Here is a 23,644-nt window from a genome sequence, read left to right as displayed (position 1 = left end):
AGAGAACCACAGTAAGGATACAAATATTTTCTCACAATAATAATAAACGCTCAAGAGATTCTCACAATTATATAAAATCACATCTTGCACTTAGTATTATTATTTCATCTCCGATATATTATGGTAAAATCAAAAGTACATGAAGAATAATTTTCTACTGCTAATATTAAAATAAAATCAATTAGTAAGAAGTCACCCATGTTAAAATTTTCAAAATTATTTCTAATTTAATAAGATTGATATTTTTTATTAAAATTTCATGAAATTTATTTTTTTTCATATATAAACATATATACAGTTTTTGAAGTTTATTACTTTATGTATTATTCCAATGCTATTCATTTTAAGTTATATTGTGCTAGTAAAATAATATTTTTAAAGTATTTAAAAATATTTTCTAACAAGTTAATTGCATAGACATAATATATATTAGCCTATTTTTTTGGTAGGATATATTAATCATTGTCTAAGTAGTTTAGAAGTATTAGAACTCTTAAATAATCTTCTTTTAATAGAATTTGATACTTTTATAAGTAATTTTTATTTATTATTATAAAGGTTATTTAAGTAAAGGTATGAATTTGTTCTCACAATTGAGAACAAACAAATGAAATATGCACACTTTTATATATGGTATATAGATTTCAAGAATTCCATAGGACTAAAAGATCGACACCCTGTATCTATTAACAAAATAGCATGTATCGTTCTTAATGAATTAATTTATTATTATTTATGAGATTTATTTAGTTTTTTTTATCTATTTCTTGTTTAAGATTATTCATAAAAGTTTATTTCTAATAGTTTGAAGGTGATGTATTTATTTCTCTCAAAAATCGGAGGAAGAGGCAGCAGCTATTTTCTTTGTTTTCACCTGAATTGCTATTAGAGATTAATTATTTATTTAAGTATTTAACCATTAACTAATTGATTACTTCCCAAAACCTCATGACAGTTAATTGATCAATTTTAAAATTAGCCAATGATTATTTGAATATAAAGCTTATTACTAATTGCAATTAATCAATTATAGTTAATTAGTTTTGTATATATTTGGAAATTAATAAATCATTTTGGTTTAATTTTAGTAATTTCTTCTTAAATAATTATATTTTCTTTGTTAGTAAGTCGTACTGTGCAGTTCTCCCTCAATTGAATTAGGTCTCTATTAAGTAAATAAAAGAATTATTCCCATTAATATTATTTGAGACGAGAAGGTTAGTAATATTCTCTACTTGTTAAATGTGTGAATTATATAAATACTAATTATTAATTGATTAATTTGAATAGATTTAGTACTATAAATTATAAATGAAGTGGCGAATACTAAAGCAACTTATGGGTTAGTTAATAGTATTTATTTTTGAATAAGCTTAATTTGCAATCTATATTTGATTGATTAATCAACATATATATAAAAAAATATATGACAGATATATTTCAAGTTTAAAATACCATAATTCTATTCAATATATGACTATGAATATTACTTGTATATGACTACATTCAGACACAAGTGATTGTCATGCTCATAGTTTTAAATATATAGGGAACAACGTGGGCTTGTAGATGAACTATCAACTCGATTTCTTCAAGATCACATTAGCTGTGGACCACATCTAATCACGTGGGCTTAAGGTGAGTGTCATTTGAAATTATGCAAATTGGAGGATTATTATATCTATATCGTGCTTGTCTACCGTATAAGTACAAAAGTGGTTTTTTGTTCGAGGAATTTTTGAGTAAATATTTTTGAAATCATTCATTGACAAACGAAAATGAATATGATATTTGGCTATCTACTTGGGTGTGAATGGACTTTTAGAACTTTATGGAGTTAAGTGCTACAGTGTGATTATTATTATTTTCATGTAGTATTTTGGAATCATTATGAACTTTCGTTGGGAGCCACCCCTAGAGTCCATATGAGTATCCAAAATGACCTATTTATCTTGCTATTGGTTAGTTCGTCGTAATACTGAATGTGCATGTAGTCTTTAAATGGTCTATTTTCTATATATTTGTTTGACTGGCTTTGTGGATTCGATCATGTGGTTTTCGCAAAGCAGTCAATGGGCCCGGGAATGGATGGTTCGCGGGCACGCTAGGGTAGCATTGGGCTGCCAGTTGAGGTTTCGTCGTTCAGTTTCTACCTGGGCGTCCTTTCACGGGCAGTTTGGAGGTTTTCTGCGTGTGACTAGCGCCACCGTGTACCTAAGTATGGTCAATTTAATGCGATCGTGGGGTCGCTCCCCTACAAGAAAGATAAGGTAATAAATGGTCTTTTAGGAGACACAAGGTGGTGATCATAAGATTCGATCCTAGCCTGATATAGTTTTCACAGGCTCAATTGTTATTGTTGTCAGTCAATATGATATAATTTAAATATTTGATTAAGTTTTCTATTATTGACTATTTTCTTCCACGTACACCCACTCATGGCCTCACTAAGCTTTTGCTTACATAATTTAAATTCTTTCCTCCTGATAGAGGTGATAAATTGATCAAGTCAGGGTTTCGCTGAGCGAGGAAGGAGATCAAGGTGATTAGGAAGAAGGCTGAGTGCTCAGGCTCATAGTTGTTTTGGTTATCGTGTTTTAATTTAGTGAATAGAAATTATTTCTACTATTTCGGTTAAGTTATGTCCTGAAATTAGGACATAAAGTAAGAGTCCTACTTTTAGAGCGTGATAAGAAGTGTACATAACCTAAAGTACTAGACAAAAATAGAATTTTTCCATTATTATAACATAAATTCATTTTTCAAACATGATTTTTGCTGCAAACTGCTCGTTCTATATAATTATGCCACAGCGACATATACAAAATAGACCATATGGGGACTACATAGTTTATTATGTATTTCTTGATCGACGGGCTATCTTTATCTATAGCTGCACTTGATAAATGGGTTTTCGGATTTGGAATTATATAACTTCAAATATAGTTATGGACATAATGACCTTCAATTTATTATTTAATTAGACCATTTACAATTTATATAGTGATAGAACATGATGAAATGTTTGTTAGTATACTTGATGTACAAATATCAAGTATATTTGTATATTTAAAGTTGTTAGTCTTACATAGATGTAGTACCATCTTATATTGTTATATTAGATCACCTAATCAAATCATTAAAATTTTAATTAGACCGTCGGATATGATTAAATCGAAAAGTACTATATTCGGTGGAGTTTTGGACATTTTTGTTATACGGATACTGAGATATCGTATTTGATACATAAAACGATGCAACTGTCCATCAGATTATATGATTTTGGATCAAACCGTTAGATATGTTCATATATGTAAAGTATTGTTATGCGTTTATGTTTGGAGTTAATCAGGATCCCAGGTGTTGTGATATAATAACCGGGAAATGAACTAGAATTCGTTGGACATATTTAGGAATGCATAGTTTATACATTTAGGCATGATTTTCTTTAAATTTATCTTAGGAACAATCAAATATTCAAAAATCATTGCTATATTTGATTTTTTTATCCACTTTTCATTTGGCGCGACATTAAGTTTGTTTATAACTGATTTAGGAACAGTCAAAATAAATTGACGCTTCCTATATTTTGAATTTTTCTCTTTTTTATTTGTAGAATATTGTAATGTATTTAGGCATGTTTTTTTTTTTTTTTTTTTACCGTTCCTATTTGAAATTTAATATTATTCACGAGTATTTAGGAACAATTTTAGTTATGACCATTCCTATTAGGAATGGTTTTGAAATTCTATTTATATTCATTCCTAAATAGAATAAATTTTTATTAAAAAATATATAATTAATCATTAATTTATATAAGGATTATTTACAAATATCTGATTACAGATACGCTGAACTTTCAATCATAATTATTCTCTTCTCCAGTCTCGTAAGCTCGTCAAAGCTATCTTCGTCAAACTCGTCATTAGATTCACAAATCCCCAATCGGGATGTACCTGCTCCTCGTTAATCAACAATAGAAAACTCAACAACTAAGTGTATACCTCATAAGAGAGAAAAAAGGGAATGAAACCTTCATTTATGCAAGAAAAGGAGGTTACAGAGAACTGGAATTTCATACTTCTGGTGGCTGTACATCTACAGCTATATATGCATACGAATGGTCAGTGAAATAACCAACAGATTAACTGCTGGACTTCACTCAACTACCAGCATCCAACATACACTAAAAGTTGCTAATTTAAAAAAGCGATTTTATAAGTGAAAGCACAACTTTGTCCTCTGTGTCTTTCATCCTTGCGGCACTTGGATGCACTTTTGATCATTCAACTGCAGCTTCCATTGAGTTTCTTCAACACTTGAACACTCCCTCCGCAAGTTGGACTTGGTGCTAAGGACACCATGCCCAACTTGAAACGCAAATGAAGGAAGGCAGCTCCTGCAAATGCCTTATGAAAAATGTCAGCAATTTGCTGTCTGGAAGCAATGTACTTTGGCTGAATGATCCCCTCCTTATATTTATTCCTTACAATATGACAATCAATTTCTAAGTGTTTGGTTCTCTCATGAAACACCGGATTTGCCGTGATGTGTAACGCGGCTTTGTTGTCACAAAAGAAAGGAATTGGAGTTTGAGCTAGTACACCAAAATCAAGTAGCAAACACATTATCCAAGTGATTTCACATGTTGTGGCTTCCATGCTTCTATACTCAGCTTATGCTGAAGACCTTGCAACTGCGGTTTGCTTTTTGATCTTCCAAGATATTAGACTAGCTTCCAGAAACATGCAATACCCTGTTAAGGACTCCCTTGTGGCTTGACATATTCCCCAATCTGGATCACAATAAACTTTTAGATGAAAATCAGAGTTAGAGGATAAAAGAAACCTGTTGAAGGAATACCCTTCAGATATCTCACAAGCTGTATTGCAGCATTTTAATGTTGTTGACATGGATATTGCTTGTTGCGTCAGAATTGAATGATTCGTTCTTTTCTTTTGGTATACTCGGTGAGTTCAAACACAACATCTTCAACAGTCAGCCCATGATCATGCACAAATTCAGGCCATCCATTTTTTAAACTTATCAGAACTTCAGCGTTTCTGCAAACATTCATCTTCTACCTTCCTTTACGACTTGTTACGATGGCCCGATCCGGTCTCTTCCTTACCTTCTTAAAGAAAGTTGGTGGCAAATTCTGAGAACAAGCAAATGACAAAGCATCATATTTTCATTGGGCTGTTTAGATACTTAAACGCCAAAAAATAAAATAAAATAAAGACAAAATAATACGTAAACCGATAAAAAAAATTCACCAATTTTTCATGGAAACCAGGCATCATCATGATCATGAAAATTTTTTTTGGGTATCCTCCTATTTCAGTTTGACCTGAGAAAGCAAAGGGGAAGTCCCACTAGTTTAAGAACTTGTATGGATATTTGAAAAGCCAAAAGTCAGTAGACTTAAACTTTCTGATGATTGCAATTCTAAGGGCAAATGAAGAGTTACAGACTAATTAAAACAACAACCAAATATGCCTATTCTCTGTTTCTCGCGAAAATTTGTGCTGTTTCTTGCATTCACACCATCTTAGTTATGATTAAAGAGAAAATAAAAATAATGAAAGAAGATAGTAAAATTAAATGGAATTAGATAAATATATATAGAAAAATTTGGAATGGTCTTTGGAATGGGTACTGAAACACATATTTAGTCGTTAAAAAGTAGTCATTATTTTATAATTAGAAACTGTCATTGGACCGGATTTAGGAACGGTTATTTTGATTGTTGAATTATAGCTGTTGTACTTTATTTGGAACAGTCATAGTAATACAATATTAATAAAACAACAAAATCGTTTCAACTTGTACCGAATTTTGGGACGATAATTGTACCACATTCTTTCTCAAGTAAAACACATAATTAGGAACGCTTTTTTGTATAATTGCTTATGTGTGTACTCAAAATCGTTCCAAATTGTACCTCATTTTAGAATACATTTACTAACTGTCATCTTTTGGACATCAATGGTCACACATATAGGAACGGTCATTGCACGACTATTCCTAATTTTAATAATGTGTTCCAAACAAAGTTCCAATCATTTATCGTTACAATGCTGGAACGGCCTTTTGAATGGCATTTATAATTGATATTTTGGAACATATATTGGCACGATTTGACTATTCCAAAAATATAACTCATAAAAAATGGGGATCATGACGTCATCACCAAATTTCGTTTCTAATGTGTTCCGATACTTGTTTCAATATAGAATGAATTTTGGAACAATGTCTGATCCGTGCCAAACTCCACATTTTTTTTTGTAGTGTCCACATATGAGGTAATAATCAAATATGTTAAAGTAGCAATTTATGATGTTGGGAACCTGTATTCCATATCTTAGTGTATAAATATTTGTTAGCCAAACCAATGTTTGACTTATGCAATAATTACAATAATGACATCCATTTTATTATTAATAGTATTTATTTTCAATACATTATTAATTGTAGACATATATCGAAATATGACGATAGCTTTACTAAATCAAACCCTTTAATAGAATACACAATATGATTTTTTTTTTTTTTTGACAAGAATACGCAATATGATGTTAAAAACTAAAACATTCTCCTTTGAATTTTTATAGATAATTTTTTTATTATATAAATTAATACCATGCATTATCACTAAAAAAAAAAAGGAAGAATATTAGCGATGATAATGTTGTGACTGATGTGAAAATGTTGCTCGTTCAAGTGAGTCCAACTCAAAAATTTTAGACCTAGCTTTTCACAATTCTTAGAACAAGGGCCTACAGAAAATTCATTAGTAGACCGACACTTAAATTAATAAATAGTAATGAAAATAATAATCACGATGCAAAGCACAAAGATTAGCAAATGAAAATAGATGTAAGAGTGTTTGAGAAATAAGGTTTCCATGCATGTAATTGTCAAGAAAACATTACCAAAGACCAAGGGGATCGAGATGAGCCCTTTCATAGCCCCTTCTTCCATCCGGTTGGAAGAGCCCAGTCCTCTTGGCACTCAGGAGGATAGTTACTGATATTGATAGACTCCAGTTGTTGAAGGGGTCTTTCTGTCTTAGGCCGTGACTCCTCACCGTTGGGAGAGCTTATCCTCCCAAGCGAGTGTGATTCCTTCTTCATATTTCCAGGGGCCGTTGGGATGGGCTCACTGAGCCTCCTGGATCCTCAGGCATTTCTTGTGGCAATGAGACTATCCTCCATTTCTTGTGGCAATGAGACACGTCAATAAAATTCCTCTTGGGATTTACTTAGCCACCACGCAGACATTTTTTCTGAGCTCGTTCGAGTCTTCCTCCCTGATAGACCCCCTTCAGGAGCTGAGGGCCAAAGTCTTGATTTCTTGGCCTCTCTCAACCTTGGGTCTTTTTTGGGCTTTCTTTCATACCGAGTTCTTTTGGGGCTTGTTATTTTATATGGTATCAATGACGATATCAAAATTGTCGCTAATTATATATATATTAAAAAAATAATATTTTAATTTTTTCGCTACAAAAAATTTTATAATATTATTAGTGACATTATTTAAGTAAATGATGTAATTCGGTAATATCAATAATAAAAAAAAATATGTAGAAAATTGCCACTATATAATTAATTACACATGTTATAATTATAGTGTAAGGACAACAATCATAATTATTACTATATTTATATGCCCACTAGATTATCACTACTATAAGTTTCAACTTTTATTTGGTGAACGTCTTTCCAAACCAAAGAAATTCACACCGTACACAAATTGGTACAGATTTTCACATCTATCTATCTGTCTTTCTTCTGCCACTTCATCTGAAAATGTATTTTCTTACCTACTTTCAACTCTTTAGGAATAGATGGCCAAATTAAACTAATATGATTATATTTTTGTTAAAATATACTTGCACTGTTCAATTGCATTTTAATATATATATATATATATATATTCTCTTTATTTTAAATGAGTACGGCTAAAAAATTATTATAAATCAATAACATCAATAATAGTGCCACAAACAAATATGAAAAATGAAATTTTTATTACAATTAGTCAATATTTTTTGTAACTCTAGTTAATTATAACCAAAATATTTGTCTTGATCTTTAGCTATGGCCAATATTTTAACATTTCTTGCTGAAACACCAGTAACGGTCGCGTTGCTCTGGTTAATTACTATTCACTATGAACTTTTACCTAACCCTCACAATTAATCATAAAAAAAGGCCGGGGTGGAATTTAATTAGTCTAGCTCAACTTGATTCGCATCATAAGCACAATTTTAGAAGTAGTTAAAACTTGGATAAATTTGGTGTAAATTGAAACTTTTAAACTAGTATTCTGTGTAAAATATTCATGTTGAACTAAAAAAACTTTGATTAATTTACACTTGTATGAGCCTAAAAAAGGTTGATTTGGAACACCTTTGCAGTGTTATGATCATACATGTCTAATAATTGGAACATGCAGGCAGAAGTAGAGGAAAGATGATTAGGAAGTTGAACTAACTCAATCTCCATTGCAACAACCCTGGCATGACTTTTGGTGATTCTCCGCATCCACCCTCTATAAATACCATACAATCCAAAACTCCATGCATCACTCAGAAAATTGAACACTTTCAATCAAAGAGAGAGTAATTTCCTCGGCCACCTCTTTCCTGCTGAAACGATGGCATTTGACAACCGCTCTTCCTTTCTCTTGCTCTTGCTCATTGCTTTGTCATCAATAAGCGGCAACACAAATCAAGCAGAGGCGCGCCGCCTCCTGGAGTCGGCCTTGCCTGAAATTCCTTTGCCAGAAATTCCAGGTTTACCAAAGCCGGAGCTACCAACACTGCCGAAACCGGAGCTGCCAACTTTGCCCAAGCCTGAGTTCCCAACATTGCCTAAACCTGAACTTCCGACTTTGCCCAAGCCAGAGCAACCAAAGTTGGAAAAGGCTGAGATTCCAGAATTGCCAAAGCCTGAGATCCCAGAATTACCAAAACCTGAGCTCCCGGAATTGCCAAAGCCTGAGATCCCAGAATTACCAAAGCCTGAGATCCCCGAATTGCCAAAACCTGAATTGCCAACAGTGCCAAAGCCTGAGTTGCCTAAGTTTCCTGAACTCCCAAAGTTTCCAGAATTGCCTAAACCCACTTTGCCCGAAGGACACAAATCCCCTTGATTGAATCATAGGAAAAAATCATTAAGAATTTGATGTCAGAGAACTATAATTCTATGGAGCGAGGGATGATTTCAGGACTTGTTCTAGGATGATTGATTCCATATATATAATTGTTTGGTTGTCTACTTATGTTGTTATGTTCTGGTGAGGTGCAGCTATTATTTGTGGTTATGTCACTTTACAATATTTCAGTGTTTTTCCATTTTTGTTTGTGTGTAAAAATATTCCCAATATATATTTCATGATTGTTTGAGGGTTGCTTGATTTCTTGTGTTTTTGTGTAATAATCAACTCTATTAATAATGCCTTCTTTCTCCCCTTGTTTGAACTTCTCAAATATTTCAATCAACGATATGCATGTAAACAAGGTGTGGCTACTATACACTTAAAGATCTTATATATCACAATTTTCTACCTCACACGTTGATGTTATATCCACTTATGTATTATTTATGTTCCTACTTTTAAATTATAAAATATACTAATTATATTTTTTAATGAGAAATTATAAAATTGGTCCTGTAACTAAAGGGGTGGCGCTTTTATCCCGTTACTTTAAGACTAGCAATTTTAGTCCTGTAAATTTCACAAAAGTCGCAATTTTAGTCCTCTGAGCAAATCTAGTCGAATTATGGACGATTTTGACCCTTTTACAGCTTTAAAATGACCATTTTAGTCAACTTTCACTAACAAAATGCTATTAGAGCCTAGGTTTATCGAACAAATACTTGTTTGTATTACATTTAGATATTTTAACCCCTAATGGAGGAATTGAATGAAAGTTCGAGTTATAATGTCAACAAGGATTATTTGCAACCTTTGAAATACAGAGAATGAATTCACATGAAAATTCTTGAAAAAACATATAACTGTATATATCTTTCCTTTTTTATTAGTTTCAAATATTTTTAAATTTATTTTTTATAAAGAAAATCAGAAAGTAATACTAATATTCTCTTTCTTGCGCCTTTGAGAATATAAGTTGGTATGAAAAGGGAAAATTTATTAGTAATTGTATTTTTTTAAGATAAATCCATTACTATCACAAGGTAAATGTGATACTATCTATTAAATCAATGTATTTAAATATTAATATTTATTATTTTACTAAAAATTATTAATTCAATAAGAAAATATATAGTGTATTTGAAACTTATTAAATATTTTTTCTCAATTTCTAAATTTTTATAATCTCTTCTATGGTTTTTTTAATGATAATCTTCTATGGTTATCTATACTAATTAATATACAAAGAAAAGGCCTTCCAACTCACAAACGGCGGTTGATGACCTCCTCCGCACTAATTTTCCGTAAAGTCAAAAATGCCTCCAACTAATAAAGATAACTAACATATTCAATTTTACAAATATTATGTTAACTGATAATTTATGTTTTTTTTCATTCTTTATTTTTTTTTAATGTAATGTGTTGGTTCATATATTTTATTTTTATTTATAATATATCTTAAAACGTGAAAATTTATTTATTGTATGCACGCAGAAAAAGCGTGCGATAACGGTTAATTTCCAAAAGTTTCCGTAAATAAACTGAGTAAATATTCATTATTGAGTTTGGCATATATATGTTTAATAAGATTATATATGGCAAGAAGGTTATTGAAATATGACTTACATTTATATAATTCAGAATTGATAAAAGTATCATAGAATTTATAAATATTGGTGCATAGCACGCAGTTATCTATATATTGTGACAATTTAGAATTTAGAATTTTATTTCTAAACCAATGAAATCCACAAATTGGTACAGATCGATTTTGAAATCCACCTCTCTGTCTGTTCTCCAGCCACCTCATCTAAAAATGGTTTTTCTTACCTGTCACTTTGAACCCTTTAGGAATAGATGAAGTTACCTGTCTACAGATGACCAAATTGAACTAATGTAATTATATACTTTCACTGTTCAATTATTCAATATTTTTCATGACAAGGTCGTGCTGCTCTTGACGTACTATTCAGTGTGAATTTTTGCCTTATTTATTGTCGTAATTTATTATAACAAAAATATTATATTTCTTGTAGCGTGGAATTTAATCAATCTAGTTTAAATTCATGTCATGAACGCAATTTTAGAAGTAGTAAAAATCTTGGATAAATTTGCTGTAGATTCAAAATTTTAAACTAGTTTTCTGCGTAAAATATTCAAGTTGAACTAAAAAAGTTTGAATAATTTGCACTTGTATTAATTAGCCTAAAAAAAGTTCATTTAGAACAGGTTGCAGTGTTATGACGATGCATGTCTAATAATTGGAACATGCAGGCAGAAGTAGAAGAAAGATGATTAGGAAGTTGAACTAACTCAATCTCCTTCCCAACAACCCTGCCAAGACTTTGGGTGATTCTCCACATCCACCCAGCTCTATAAATAACATACAATCCAAAGCTCCATGCATCACTCAGAAAATTGAACACTTCCGATCACAGAAAGTAATTTCCTCAGCCACCTCTTTCCTGCTCCAACAATGGCATTACACAGCCGCTCTTCCTTTCTCCTGCTATTGCTCATTACTCTGTCATCAATAAGTGGCAACACATATCAAGCAGAGGCACGGCACCTCCTGGAGTCGGCCTTGCCCGAGATTCCCAAGCCTGAGATTCCTCTGCCACAAATTCCAGCTTTACCAAAGCCGGAGCTACCAGCACTGCCAAAACCGGAGCTGCCAACTTTGCCCAAACCTGAGCTCCCAACATTGCCTAAGCCTGAGCTTCCAGCACTGCCAAAACCTGAGCTTCCCACTTTGCCCAAGCCAGAACTGCCAAAGTTGGAAAAGGCTGAGCTTCCAAAGCCTGAGATCCCGGAATTGCCAAAGCCTAAGCTTCCAGAATTGCCTAAACCTGAGCTCCCAGAATTGCCAAAACCTGAGATTCCAACATTGCCAAAACCCGAATTGCCTGAGTTGCCTAAACTTCCTGAACTCCCAAAGTTCCCAGAATTGCCTAAACCCACTTTTCCAGAAGGACCAATAACCCCTTGATTTGGATCATAGGAAAAAAATTATCAAGAAGTTGATCTCAAGTGATAATTCTATAGAGTGGGGTGATTCTGTCAGAACTGGTTCTAGAATGATTGAGTTCATATAGTTGTTTGGTTACTTGTCTTGTTGTATTCTGGTGAGGTGCAACTATCGTTTGTGGTTATGTCAGTTTACATTTCAGTGCTTTCAATTTGTATCCCCCTGTGAATTTGCCCAATATATATTTCATGATTGTTTGTGTAATAATCAACTCTATTTTTACCTTCTAATTTCCCCCTTCCTTGAACTTAGTAAATTAGCAATGATGATTGTATTTCTCCTTCTCGCCAATGCTACTAGTGCTCAGGCAAAAACAGCATGATACAACTAACGCCAGTATCACAATACGATCAGAAATGATGAACAAGAAGAGAAAACAAGTAGACTTAACCTTTCTACATCTATAAAAAGACTTCAAACTCATAAGCTACATAGAGAATAGTAATCTACTCCATAAATTAGCGACATTTTACCATAGTACTCAAACTCCTTCCTCTCAGGGACTAAGACAAAGTTATATACAATATTGCTGAACTGGGGAGACTTGAAAGTTTCATTTCCTTTCTTCATAAACTTCTCCTCAATGCAAAAACCCTTTCCATTTTCCGCTGGCTGACACGTGGAATTGTGCTTCTTAGACATTCTCAACATATGACTTGGCTAGAAAGATATATTATCAGGTGCTGCTTGAAGATCACTATAGCCAAGCCCCAATCATCAATACTCCTGGGGATTCAATATGCAAGTGCAATAGCTAATTTATTTAAAAGACACTTCTTGCATACAAATTTCATTGTGAGATTTGCTTAATCCTTTTATAATCTGATGATTGATGGCCAACACACCTGCTATTGAGGGGTAAAGAACAGCAAAAAGAACCTTCAGACAACCATTTCGGCTTCTCTAACATCTGTAGGAATTCCCACATCCAACCTCATAGTTGGTTTGTACTTCTCAGGCACAGCAGCACCAGCCTGTACACATAATTCTACCACTGCTGGGGCCTGGCCATAGAAGTTCCTCAGCTCCCTCTCCAGAGGCTTATTAACATCAGGTACATGCCAGACAAATTTAGGTGGAATCAAGTCATCAAGAACTGCTGCTTGCCATCCATGTTGCCCATTACGTTGCTGGTGCTTATGAGCGCCACAGTTCTGAGCTTTGTGTCCAGTTGGGCCCACATGCACTTCAGGACAATAACCACAAACCCTTACAGGGTACATCTTCATCAGCCTCTTGGCTCCTTCCCTCATCTCTTCCCACACCGTGAGCGTTTCCTCAGCAAGTAATGCCGTATCTTCTTTGCCGGATGGCGGTACAATTTCAGAGTCCAGTATTTCAGCTAATATTTCTGGCTTTGGCGCATCTGGATCGGGGTCCGGAAGTTCACTTTCATCAGCATCAACAAACTCTTTTCTCCCAATGCGTATGACCGGTTTTCTCCTCCTTTTGGTAGGATATTCAGTCAGGTCAACTCCTGCCTGAATGCAGAGCTCAACCACCGCTGGAATTCTTGGGATGGAAAATCTCTCCTCATGAGAAATACGCTTCCCAAGACGATCATACAAGTGATAGGCCTCAACTGGTACCAGCATGTCCTCAACAACTGCTTCAACCCATTCATGAGCCCCTTTACGGATTGATGCTTGTGGCCCTCTACACGATTTGAAAGGGTGGCCAACAGGACCCACATGAATTTCACTACACCACCTGCCAGAATTGTCGTCAGATTTAATTGTCTGTAGAAAACATCAGGAGTAAGAGGAACTAATAAACATCAGAAAATTGTCTATGTTAAGTTGCTAATGACATGATTGCACTGAGATCATCATCTACAACCACCAAAAGGAAAAAAAAGTCTGAACACACATAAGATCAGAGAAAACAGTCTCGGTGAATCCGTGCAGTTGTAAAGAAACATAGGTAATACAAGATCAGGAGGAAAATTACTTGCAGGCATTGACAGGCATCACTTTCAAGAGCTTCTTGAGATTGTTGATTAATGTTATTCTCGCATTCAACACCTTGTATGCAACAGGAATTAGTCTTTCAACCACTAAACCTCTTTTTGGAGGCGGAATACCTCTTGGTTGGTTGTTCCTATTCTTCAGCCTCTCCCTGGCAGCTCGTCGTAACTCAACTATGGGTATAGGAAATGGTTTCTTCTCCTTTTTAGAGTAACAACGAGGAAAATCGGCATTTTGAGGATGATTGCACTCAATGACCAGTGCTTGGACACGAGTCAAGTGTTGTGATGAAATTCCAAAGTTACGTTGACAGGTGAGTCTATCGCAACTGTTCTGCAAGTCAAAGAAACACACTTAATCTATATATCCATGACATCCACTTTTCAATGACAACTAAATGTAGTGTTTGATACAGATTGCTAGTACTGGCCTTAAAACTAAATCATCCTCCTTAGTCAAGTGGACCAGTTAAGATGGGTATTTGAAGAGATGAACAGAGTAGAGGGTAGAAGACCAGAAGAAGAAGATACAAATGGATCTCAAGTCATTGAACTGCTTATAAATGGGGGAGAGCAGAAGTCTGCTAGCTTAATCCTATAACTAAGAGCACATAAAAGTAAAGAGAAAATAAATACCTTTTCTAAACCTAATGTTTACTGTGTTATGGAAAGATGCATGCACAAATCTTTTCTACTATAAAAACACCAATGTTTCTTTGAAGTTTAAGTTAACCAAATTTATCCTTATCATAGTATTATACTTAGAATACAGATGTAATTTAATAGTATTATTATTTTAAGTTTTAATTAAAAATATTTTTTCTTAATCAAATATGTTAACTATATTTCATACATTTAACTTAAACATTGTTGTGCAATAAAAAATCGAATTCATTGAGCTATATAGATTCATTTGTAACAATAAAGTTCTGATTTGTTTTTTAAAAGCATTTTTTAATGCATGTACACGACAAATTTTTTAAAAAATGTTATTCATAATCCGCTTTTAGTTTTTAAAATAATATATGGTATACTGTACGATATACATACATATATAGTCTTACTAAAGCATAAATAAGTTCCATATGTTTTATGCCTAAGTTTGTGAAGATAACAATATGGAGAGCAATTAGTTTCATTTTATTAGTTTACTAGTGGATACCAAATGGAACTCTAAAATGAAAATTATTTTTATAAATTCAGATAAGAGTTATGGAAAGAATTATTCATACTATTTTAAATGATATTACTTAAGTAAATGAATGATAGAACTGACTTAGCAAACTTTATCTTTTCAATTTTTCACATTGATCATACACAATAAATAAAACAAAATATAATTAATTAAAATATTTTATGATTTAGTCATGCATAAAACAAAAACTTTACTATAAGATAAAATTTAAGGTTACACTTATAAATTTATTAGATGGAACGCTTTGATTTCATTCTTTTCTTGTTGAGGGTAGACCTGAGATTATTTTTCCATGTACCACTTAGTTAATAGTGCAACAAAGTCATAACCATGTTATATTTTTGGTAGAAGAAATAGCAAAAGTATTACTATTCTACTTTCCCGTAGAAATGAAATGTAGACTAATATATTGAAAAAAAAAAAAAAAACAAAGACACTTATTTATTTTTCTTAATGCATGAACACGATGTTGTTTTTATTCGAAATTGCATTTGTATTTAATATTATTAGTTGACTGTCTGTACCAAATATAGGACCAAATATAGGAGGACCATCACTATTTTATATTAAATAAATTTGTCAGATGTTGGAAAATAATCATAAGAATAAACAGTATTTATGCAAAAAAGATAATAAGACAAATGGAATTCAAATTTTTAAATAGTTGAAAATGAGATACGAGGTTTCAAATAAAAACAAACAGGCCTCAAAGTTTTGCATTAATAATATCTTATTAGAGCAATCTCATTTTGAATGAACAAATTTTCAGTTTTTTTCATATTACAGGCTGATTAACTCGTCATATAAATTAAGTTGTTTTATATTTGTACTTTTATCAAATTGATTCATTATATAATTACATGTGATTTGTTACATTAGTTTTTATGAAAAAACTTCAATATTAGCAAAGTGAGATAAGAAAAAAAATACATACTTAATATATTTAAATTTTCTCTTTCAATAATTTTAACTACTCTGAACAAGATATATTAATAAACTTTAATATTAACACATAAAATATAATTGATAATGAATTTTGGATTAATTTTAAAAAGAATATAATAATGATCATCTGTATGTGCCAAGAATGAAGAAAACAAAAAGCGCAATCGTTAATATTAAAAATTTAAAATAATTATTAGTGCACATGAATATTAAGTACATATTTAATAAAGTTACATAATTGATCATGTATCAAAAGCATGAAATATTCTTAAACAATATTTATAGAAAAACAAAAATATGAAAAAATTATAGTATGCAAAAAGCACATACATTATACTAGTTATACGAAAAGCATAAAGAGGACAAAAAATACCTTGAAAGAATAAAGCGAACTGAGACCTTGCCATGTGCCATGTCCTAGAACATCAAACTTCCAACATTGTTTCCTCCCTTTACTACACAAAAAAGCAGTTCTTCTAAACTGGGAATGCAGACACCCAATGTCCATTCCTGATATGAAAAACAGAGAGCTTCTAAACATTAATTCTGCAAAATGTTTTTAACAGTGCCTGAGGCATTCCCTTCAAGTTTTCATTCAACGACACCAGACATCATTTAACTCACAAACAAATATCTATTAACTCAGGCACTCCCTTCGCACTCATGAACAACATCTATTAACCCAACCCCCCACCATTAATCTACCAAGCACAGTCCTCATTACTTACCAATAGTAAAAGAAGCTGGAAATTAGTGGAAAAGAATTAAAAAGTAGAGAAAGCAGGATGCTAGTAGAACTTAGTAGTATAAAAGGAGTCCACATTGACAGGAGAAATTGTGCATCATGTATAAGGGAAATAACAGAGGTTGAACATCCATTTTTTGGTCAATTGTCTAGAAAATTTAAAACATAACAATCAAATAAACCAATTGAGAAGATTCAAGAGAAAAAAGTTCACTGAGAGCAAGAGAGTCACGTATGATATCAATGACTTCTAATGCACTTATGCTCAGGTCATGTATGCCATATGGAAAAGCTAACCAAGAAACAGGCAAATAGGGAGTTTGAAAGAGATTTTTGCAGCTAAAGGCGAAAATATCTACATGCAGTTTTCTTCCAAGCTGCTAAAACAATGGCAACACTCAAAGAGTTAACTTGTGAAAGCTTTAGTGGCCAGTGTAAGTAAAAACAAATAGGTAAAACCATGTAGCTTTTGAAAATTGACATAACATTTTGACAAAATGATAAGCTTGTCTGAATCATGGAAAGAAAGTTTTGCCCCCAAATAAGAATACAAATAGAAGAATCAATCATATGGCTGAATGAGTCAAGCATAACTGGATGCCAAAAGGACCTTCTCAATTTATTTCAGCTTAAATCTTTTCGAGAACCAAACGTGCAGCTCAAGTCATATTCATAAGGTGTGATGAAACCACTCGATATTTTCTACACCAAAACCACCATACAACAAGATAAAAGAGAAAGATACTGTAATTCTGAACCAAATTGAATGAAATAATGGAGTTTATCTCTCTGTTTAGATTGAACCAAACATTTTGCAAAATAGGTTTGAGAAACTGTCCTCATCTCCGCCAGCCACCCTCCTGAAATTAGAAATAAACAAAAAGACAAAAAAACATACTCCCAAGAACCAAAATACTTCTCCTTCTAATAAGCATATGCAAACCATAGAGGAAAAATGCAAAGTTGAACTGGACAGGATTCTTGCCGTTCTTGTTAATGCTCTATAAAGCAGTTGTTCAATTATCTCCAACCAAACTAGAATTCACACTGCGAAGGATAAACCAAATGCGAAAGTGTCTTTCCTTTCCAATTACATTGTCGTTTCCTACTTAATTTTTTCCAAGCACCAAAACAAGAAACTCACGTCACACACTCTCACACCCATTTGCAACTCTCCGTTTAAACAAGTGGCCTAATACAGCTGTTCGAGACTGAAACTGAAAGTCTCCCCCAAGTACGACGGCGCAATTCTTCTAGTAGCTGATAATCAAATGCTTCACACCATAAATCCTTTGTAATAAGTTCAGAACTAAACTCTAAATTGGGGAAAACAGAAGTAAAAGAATCCATTTTCACCAAAAGCCATGAAGTTTGCCAATTGAACCCATTTAGAACCACCAAAAAGAACACCACCATGCATTAGCTCGCAGCAGAAAAAACTTACTTAGGAATACTTGCTGACTCTCCTGGAAATCTGCTCTGCTGGGACAGCGGGCGGTGGAACAGGATTGGGGAGGTGGGGTGGGATTACTGGGATGGGATTGAGATGGGGTGGTGGGGAGAGAGAGAGAAATTATGTGCTATGTATGTGATCCGAATATGTAATTGTGAAAAATCCTCACAACACAGACAAAGAGATATAAATGTATTGATTTAATTCCCATTTTTTGGTTTGAGTTCAGTTGTTTTTATTTGGATTTCAGTTGACCCAAAAGTTTATAATTTGAAGTACATAGAGTAATAAGACGATTACATGATCACTAATGTAATATGTGCCCGGATAACATTTTACATTAAATATTGAACCAAAAATAATAATTAAATTCATTTACGTTTATATGTTTTATTTGTATAAACATAAATCTTTAGTCTACTTATAGAATAGTGAAGTATATATTTTTAAAGCATGACCATAAACGAATACAAGAGTGTATTGGACCGTCGTTAGAATTAGGAGGTATCGATAATTTTTTGAACAATGAGAGGGTATTTATAATTAGTTCAAATCTTAAAAAATACAATTAAATTGGCATATATCAATTAAAATAATACCCCATTATATATATATATATACACCCCTCCACAGTGTAATTACATTCTTTTTCCTTGCTCCAAAATCAAATAAAATTACTCTATAAAAATATTTCTAAGCAGGTCCTATAGAGAAAATTAGGGGAAAGTCATTAAAATATTAGCATAATTAGGCATGAATATAGGCGCACTCTAACAATGGGTTGGATTGTTATGAGAAAATAGATGTAACGTGCAACCCTTATCTTCTGATAATATAAAAGGAAAATTCACTCCAACTCAAATCCAGTTAAATTTTGGGCTACCAAATTAAAGTTTGTTCTTATCATCTGCTATAATTAATAAATATGGAGCATGCCTAATATTCCACGCCGCACACAAATGATCTCACAAATCCCCTACTCATTACTGCTACAAAAAAACACAATAATTCAAATCATTGCCGTTCAAACACTCGAACAATTATAATATTATAGTTAATTATTTCGAATAAAAGTAAAAAATTATTATGTATTAGGCCATGGCTATTAACCATTATTTTTACAAGTGAGATTATATTAGTTAATATATATATATATATATATGTATTTGTAGATTAAAATCATGATAAATATTTTGATATATATATAACTCAATAGTTGAAAATTCTTTTTTGGGATCAGATTTGATTTTTGTAACTGTAGAATTATTTTTTTAAGAGAACCATAGTAAATATTTGTAGTCCGTGACAATCATTAGTTAATTGTGGGTAAATTATATTTTTTGTCCCATAAATTGACTTGTTTCCAATTTTGATCCCACACTTAAGTCAATTGGCACATTGAGTCTCATATGTAATTGTTTTTTTAATTTGAGGACGAGGAATTTCCGCCAAATTGATAAGGCAGTTGTTTTTCCCATTAGTCAATGCAATCAAAATAAGTAAATTATATTTTTGGTCGCATAAGTGGACCAATTTTTAATTTTGGTCCCACACTCAAACCAATTCACATATTTACATGTGGGACTAAAATTGAAAACAAAACCAAAAATATAATTTACCTTTATTTTCATTGTATTAACTAACAGAAAGAGCATCTGTGGTTATCAATTTTACGAAAATCCCTCAAATTGAAAAAAATAAACCACATATAGAACTTAATGTGTGAATTGGTCTTTATAGGACCAAAAATATAATTTACCCGTTAATTGTGGTGAAAATTTAGATTTTTAAATTAATTTTATTTAGTCATGGAACAAAATATTAATTTATTATAATTATTAAAACTACAGTGATTTACGGTGTATCGAAGGAAGAATTATTCTTTTCGAACAAAATTACGTGAAATGGAATGCAAGGAATTATAAATTAGCATTGCACTTAAAACCAGTGTTAGAATCAAGAGATCATAAACAAAAATTAAGAAAAAGGGAAAAAGAAAAACAGAAACAACTAAGTAAAACAGCAATAAAATTTAGTCAAGAATTGAGAAAGCAATTTCCAGTACCAATAAACACAAACTCATGCAAATCTTTTTGCTACAATCGATCTTTCTAAACCAAAGCCAAAACAGCAACCACCGCAGCGCCGCTCATAAGTCCAACCCTCAGCCCAGAACCAGCGTTGGAAGGTGCTGGTGCCGGGGCGTGGTGGTGGTGGTGGTGGTGATGGGTCTCGGAAGGAGAAGGCGCCGGAGAATGGCCCAGCGAGCGGTGTTTGGCCGAAAGAACTAGGATTTCCAGCTTTTGGCCTTTCTGGCAGTGGTCTTCAGCGCCACTGACGAAGAAAAATGGGCCTGATCTGTCTAGTGTGATTTTGGTGTTCCCGTCGGTGTAGGATCTGATGGGATTGGATACATTGCAGGTTTGGTAGTTCTTCTCAGTCACTTCCAGCACGGAATCACTTTTCGCGTCGTATGTCAGAACTGCGCACACGAGTTAGTATATATAAATTTTAACAAACATTTAATGAAATAAAATAGCAATAAACAGAAATCCAGACACAAATTTTCGGGGAAAAAAGCTGCAAATGTAGCATCTAAAACCACAGAAACTAAACTGAAAGGGAACTTTAACACATCAATTTTTGTTTTAAAAAAAAGGAGCACGTAAACAAGACAAAAATTACAGAAAACCACGAACGACAAGTCGAAAACATAAATTTAGAAAAGAAATGAGAGAGAGAGAGAAAGAGTGAAGGCAAGATTACCAACAGTGTCACCGATTTGGAATCGGTTTCTCTGAGCCCATTTGTTGAACGCATCAGGTGAAGATGGGAGTTCCCAGGAAGGCTTCTTGCCACCAACCTCAAACTCTCTCGCTTCAGAAAAGCTGATCATGGACACAAAAAGCAGGAGAGCCAAACAGGGAATAAGGGCTTTCAGAGTAGCCATTTCCTGATGCAGAAATGAAGAGAACAACGCGTTTTCAGATGGAAAATGGTCTTTTGAGAGAGTAGGGTTTCTGGCTGGTGACCATTTGCTAGATATATATATACGCATATCAGCAATTTGAGTTGAGGTGGGATTCTCATGGCTGGCACGTGAGTGGCACACGTGTTTGCCAAGAATTTTGAAGGGTTTGTTTGGTCCAGTATGAAATTACTTGGAGGTTAATCATTCTTTACAATTGAGGCGTTTCATGTCACTGTTTTGTGATTACCGAAATTGAAAACAGCAGGAAAAATTGCCGTTGCTTTTAATGCTGAAAGAGAGAAATTTGACTGTGAGGAGATGTTGGAAATAAAGGATAATTACTATATAATATTCCTCCTTCAATTGACAATACAATAATTACTAGGTGTCAATTTTCCGAGATTTGTAGGGAAATTTGATATGCATTTTTGATGGGGAGTTGTTTATTATTAGGAAAAATAATAGTTTTGAAATTTGAATTTTTTCCCCTTAATTTGGATCTCTAATGACTAAATAAAAATAATATTGGTGACAAAAATATAATTAAGATCTCAAAACTTATCGATAATAATATGCAATGATTGATGATTGATGATTTTTTTTTTATTTGCTATTTCATGATATTTTTTCTTTAACATATTTTGCAGTTTTATTAAATTTTAAGTATTGGCTTAATTGAATTTACCGCACTATATATATATATATATTATTTAATATATATTTTAGTTTTTTGCATATTAAATCATCACTACATTATATTTTAATTAATTTATTTTAATAAAAAAGAGCTTAAATTACAAGTGGAGTATAAAATTAATACATATAGTAGATACACAATAAATATAATATAAAACCAATAATTTATATGTGCTTTTTAAAATAAATTGACAAATATATATGTTTAACCAAAAGTTAAATATTTTTAGGAAAAAATGAATAAATATAAATATTTTATCATGTTTTTTAAAGAAAATATTGAAAAAATCATTTAATTACTCATTTTTATCTAAAACAAAAAATAGTTAATAACTTAATTCTATTACTAAATTAATAAAATCTTTTTATGAAATTAATTTTTATATTTTTCGTACTCATTCATTATTTAACTTTGAGTCTGTAAAATATAATAATATTCAAACTATTAAATTTACTAATTTTTTATTACTTCATTATAATTAAAGATGTTTTTTTCAATTGAGAAAATTTTAATTAAACTTAAAATTCAAAATTATTAGAAAAACAAATTCTTTGAACTATATATATAATATGAGGGCAAGATTATTCAAAAATTTAATTGTAGGGAGTAACATTTGTTAGTTTAGGACGGTAATGTTACATCAAGTATAGTTCAGGGGGGCAAAATGTATTTTAGCCAATAATAAATTAAATAGTTTCCTCATCCATTAAAATAATTTATTATTAATTTTTCATATATAAATGTATACTAATGATTCAATAATAGAAATATAAATAATATCATGAATTTAATATTTTTTATAACTAATAAGTGATATATTCACTTTTAAAAATATAAGAATTTAAAAAAAGAATTTCAAATGATTTCACGTGTGTTGGGAGTAAAACTGCTCAATTCCGATGAATTGTGTACGAGTCTTCCGGCTTTTAAAACCTAAAACAAATGTTATAAGTATCCTGACAATGAAAATCAATAACGAATTGGGAGGGGAAAAATGAAGGGAGCCCATGTGGTAATAGAATTTTTTAAAAATACTCTTATAAAAATTAAAGCATTAATTACCCTTTCGTGATATAAAATAAAATTTAAGAAAATCTCTTAGTACGAAATTTAGCCACACGTGCTTTGAGTGTGAATTAGCTATAAAAGTATATTTTTTTTTATAGTTTTGCCCTTCTCTTACATCTAATATATAATACTATATATATTTATTAATAATAAAATATTTTATATAATTATTATTTAATTAAAATATTATATATTAACAATAAAATATTAGATTAATTAAATTAATTAAAAATTAATTTATATATTAAAAAAAAGAAGTAGCGGGGATCTGGTTGGTGACCTCTACCTATCCGTTGGACTGGAGATGTGAATCTTTGTTTGATACACAAATTTGTATATCATTCTTGTATTTTTTGATCTTGGAATTTTCGATCGTTGTCTGAGATTATTTTTTGAGGCAGTCCGAAGTGA

The 23,644-nt window shown here is 32.1% G+C and overlaps 3 protein-coding genes and 1 long non-coding RNA gene across 5 annotated transcripts; 1 reads left to right on the top strand and 3 right to left on the bottom strand.

Moving 5' to 3' along the window:
- Positions 1-4,010: 4,010 nt before the first annotated feature.
- LOC148787519 (uncharacterized) lies at positions 4,011-7,410 on the bottom strand. Of its 2 annotated transcripts, XR_016066455.1 has the most exons (3): positions 6,936-7,410; positions 5,277-5,350; positions 4,011-5,158 (listed from the first exon to the last, which is right to left on the bottom strand). It is a non-coding gene; the product is annotated as an uncharacterized LOC148787519 (long non-coding RNA). The 2 variants fall into 2 exon arrangements; XR_016066456.1 differs by lacking the exon at positions 5,277-5,350.
- A 1,169-nt stretch (positions 7,411-8,579) lies between these two features.
- Positions 8,580-12,400, top strand: LOC105166402 (uncharacterized). Its single transcript, XM_088882395.1, has 2 exons — positions 8,580-9,150; positions 11,588-12,400. Exons 1-2 carry the CDS (start codon positions 8,662-8,664, stop codon positions 12,152-12,154), a joined length of 1,056 nt encoding a protein of 351 aa, XP_088738521.1. The 5' UTR covers positions 8,580-8,661; the 3' UTR covers positions 12,155-12,400.
- Positions 12,401-12,574: 174 nt separating this feature from the next.
- On the bottom strand, positions 12,575-18,673 carry LOC105166341 (APO protein 2, chloroplastic). Its single transcript, XM_011085661.3, has 4 exons — positions 18,489-18,673; positions 16,673-16,809; positions 14,144-14,493; positions 12,575-13,903 (listed from the first exon to the last, which is right to left on the bottom strand). The coding sequence occupies exons 2-4, from the start codon at positions 16,805-16,807 to the stop codon at positions 13,075-13,077; spliced, it is 1,314 nt and encodes a 437-aa protein (XP_011083963.1). The 5' UTR covers positions 16,808-16,809; positions 18,489-18,673; the 3' UTR covers positions 12,575-13,074.
- Positions 18,674-20,508: 1,835 nt separating this feature from the next.
- Positions 20,509-21,523, bottom strand: LOC105166340 (early nodulin-like protein 14). Its single transcript, XM_011085660.2, has 2 exons — positions 21,264-21,523; positions 20,509-20,979 (listed from the first exon to the last, which is right to left on the bottom strand). The coding sequence occupies exons 1-2, from the start codon at positions 21,445-21,447 to the stop codon at positions 20,609-20,611; spliced, it is 555 nt and encodes a 184-aa protein (XP_011083962.1). The 5' UTR covers positions 21,448-21,523; the 3' UTR covers positions 20,509-20,608.
- Positions 21,524-23,644: the final 2,121 nt, after the last annotated feature.

The sequence above is a fragment of the Sesamum indicum genome, linkage group LG7, assembly GCF_026168435.1.
Source record: "Sesamum indicum cultivar Baizhima isolate 11 linkage group LG7, ASM2616843v1, whole genome shotgun sequence".
NCBI lineage: Eukaryota > Viridiplantae > Streptophyta > Magnoliopsida > Lamiales > Pedaliaceae > Sesamum > Sesamum indicum.
Note: the sequence above shows the minus strand (reverse complement) of the source record. Positions and strands in the feature narration are given on the sequence as shown.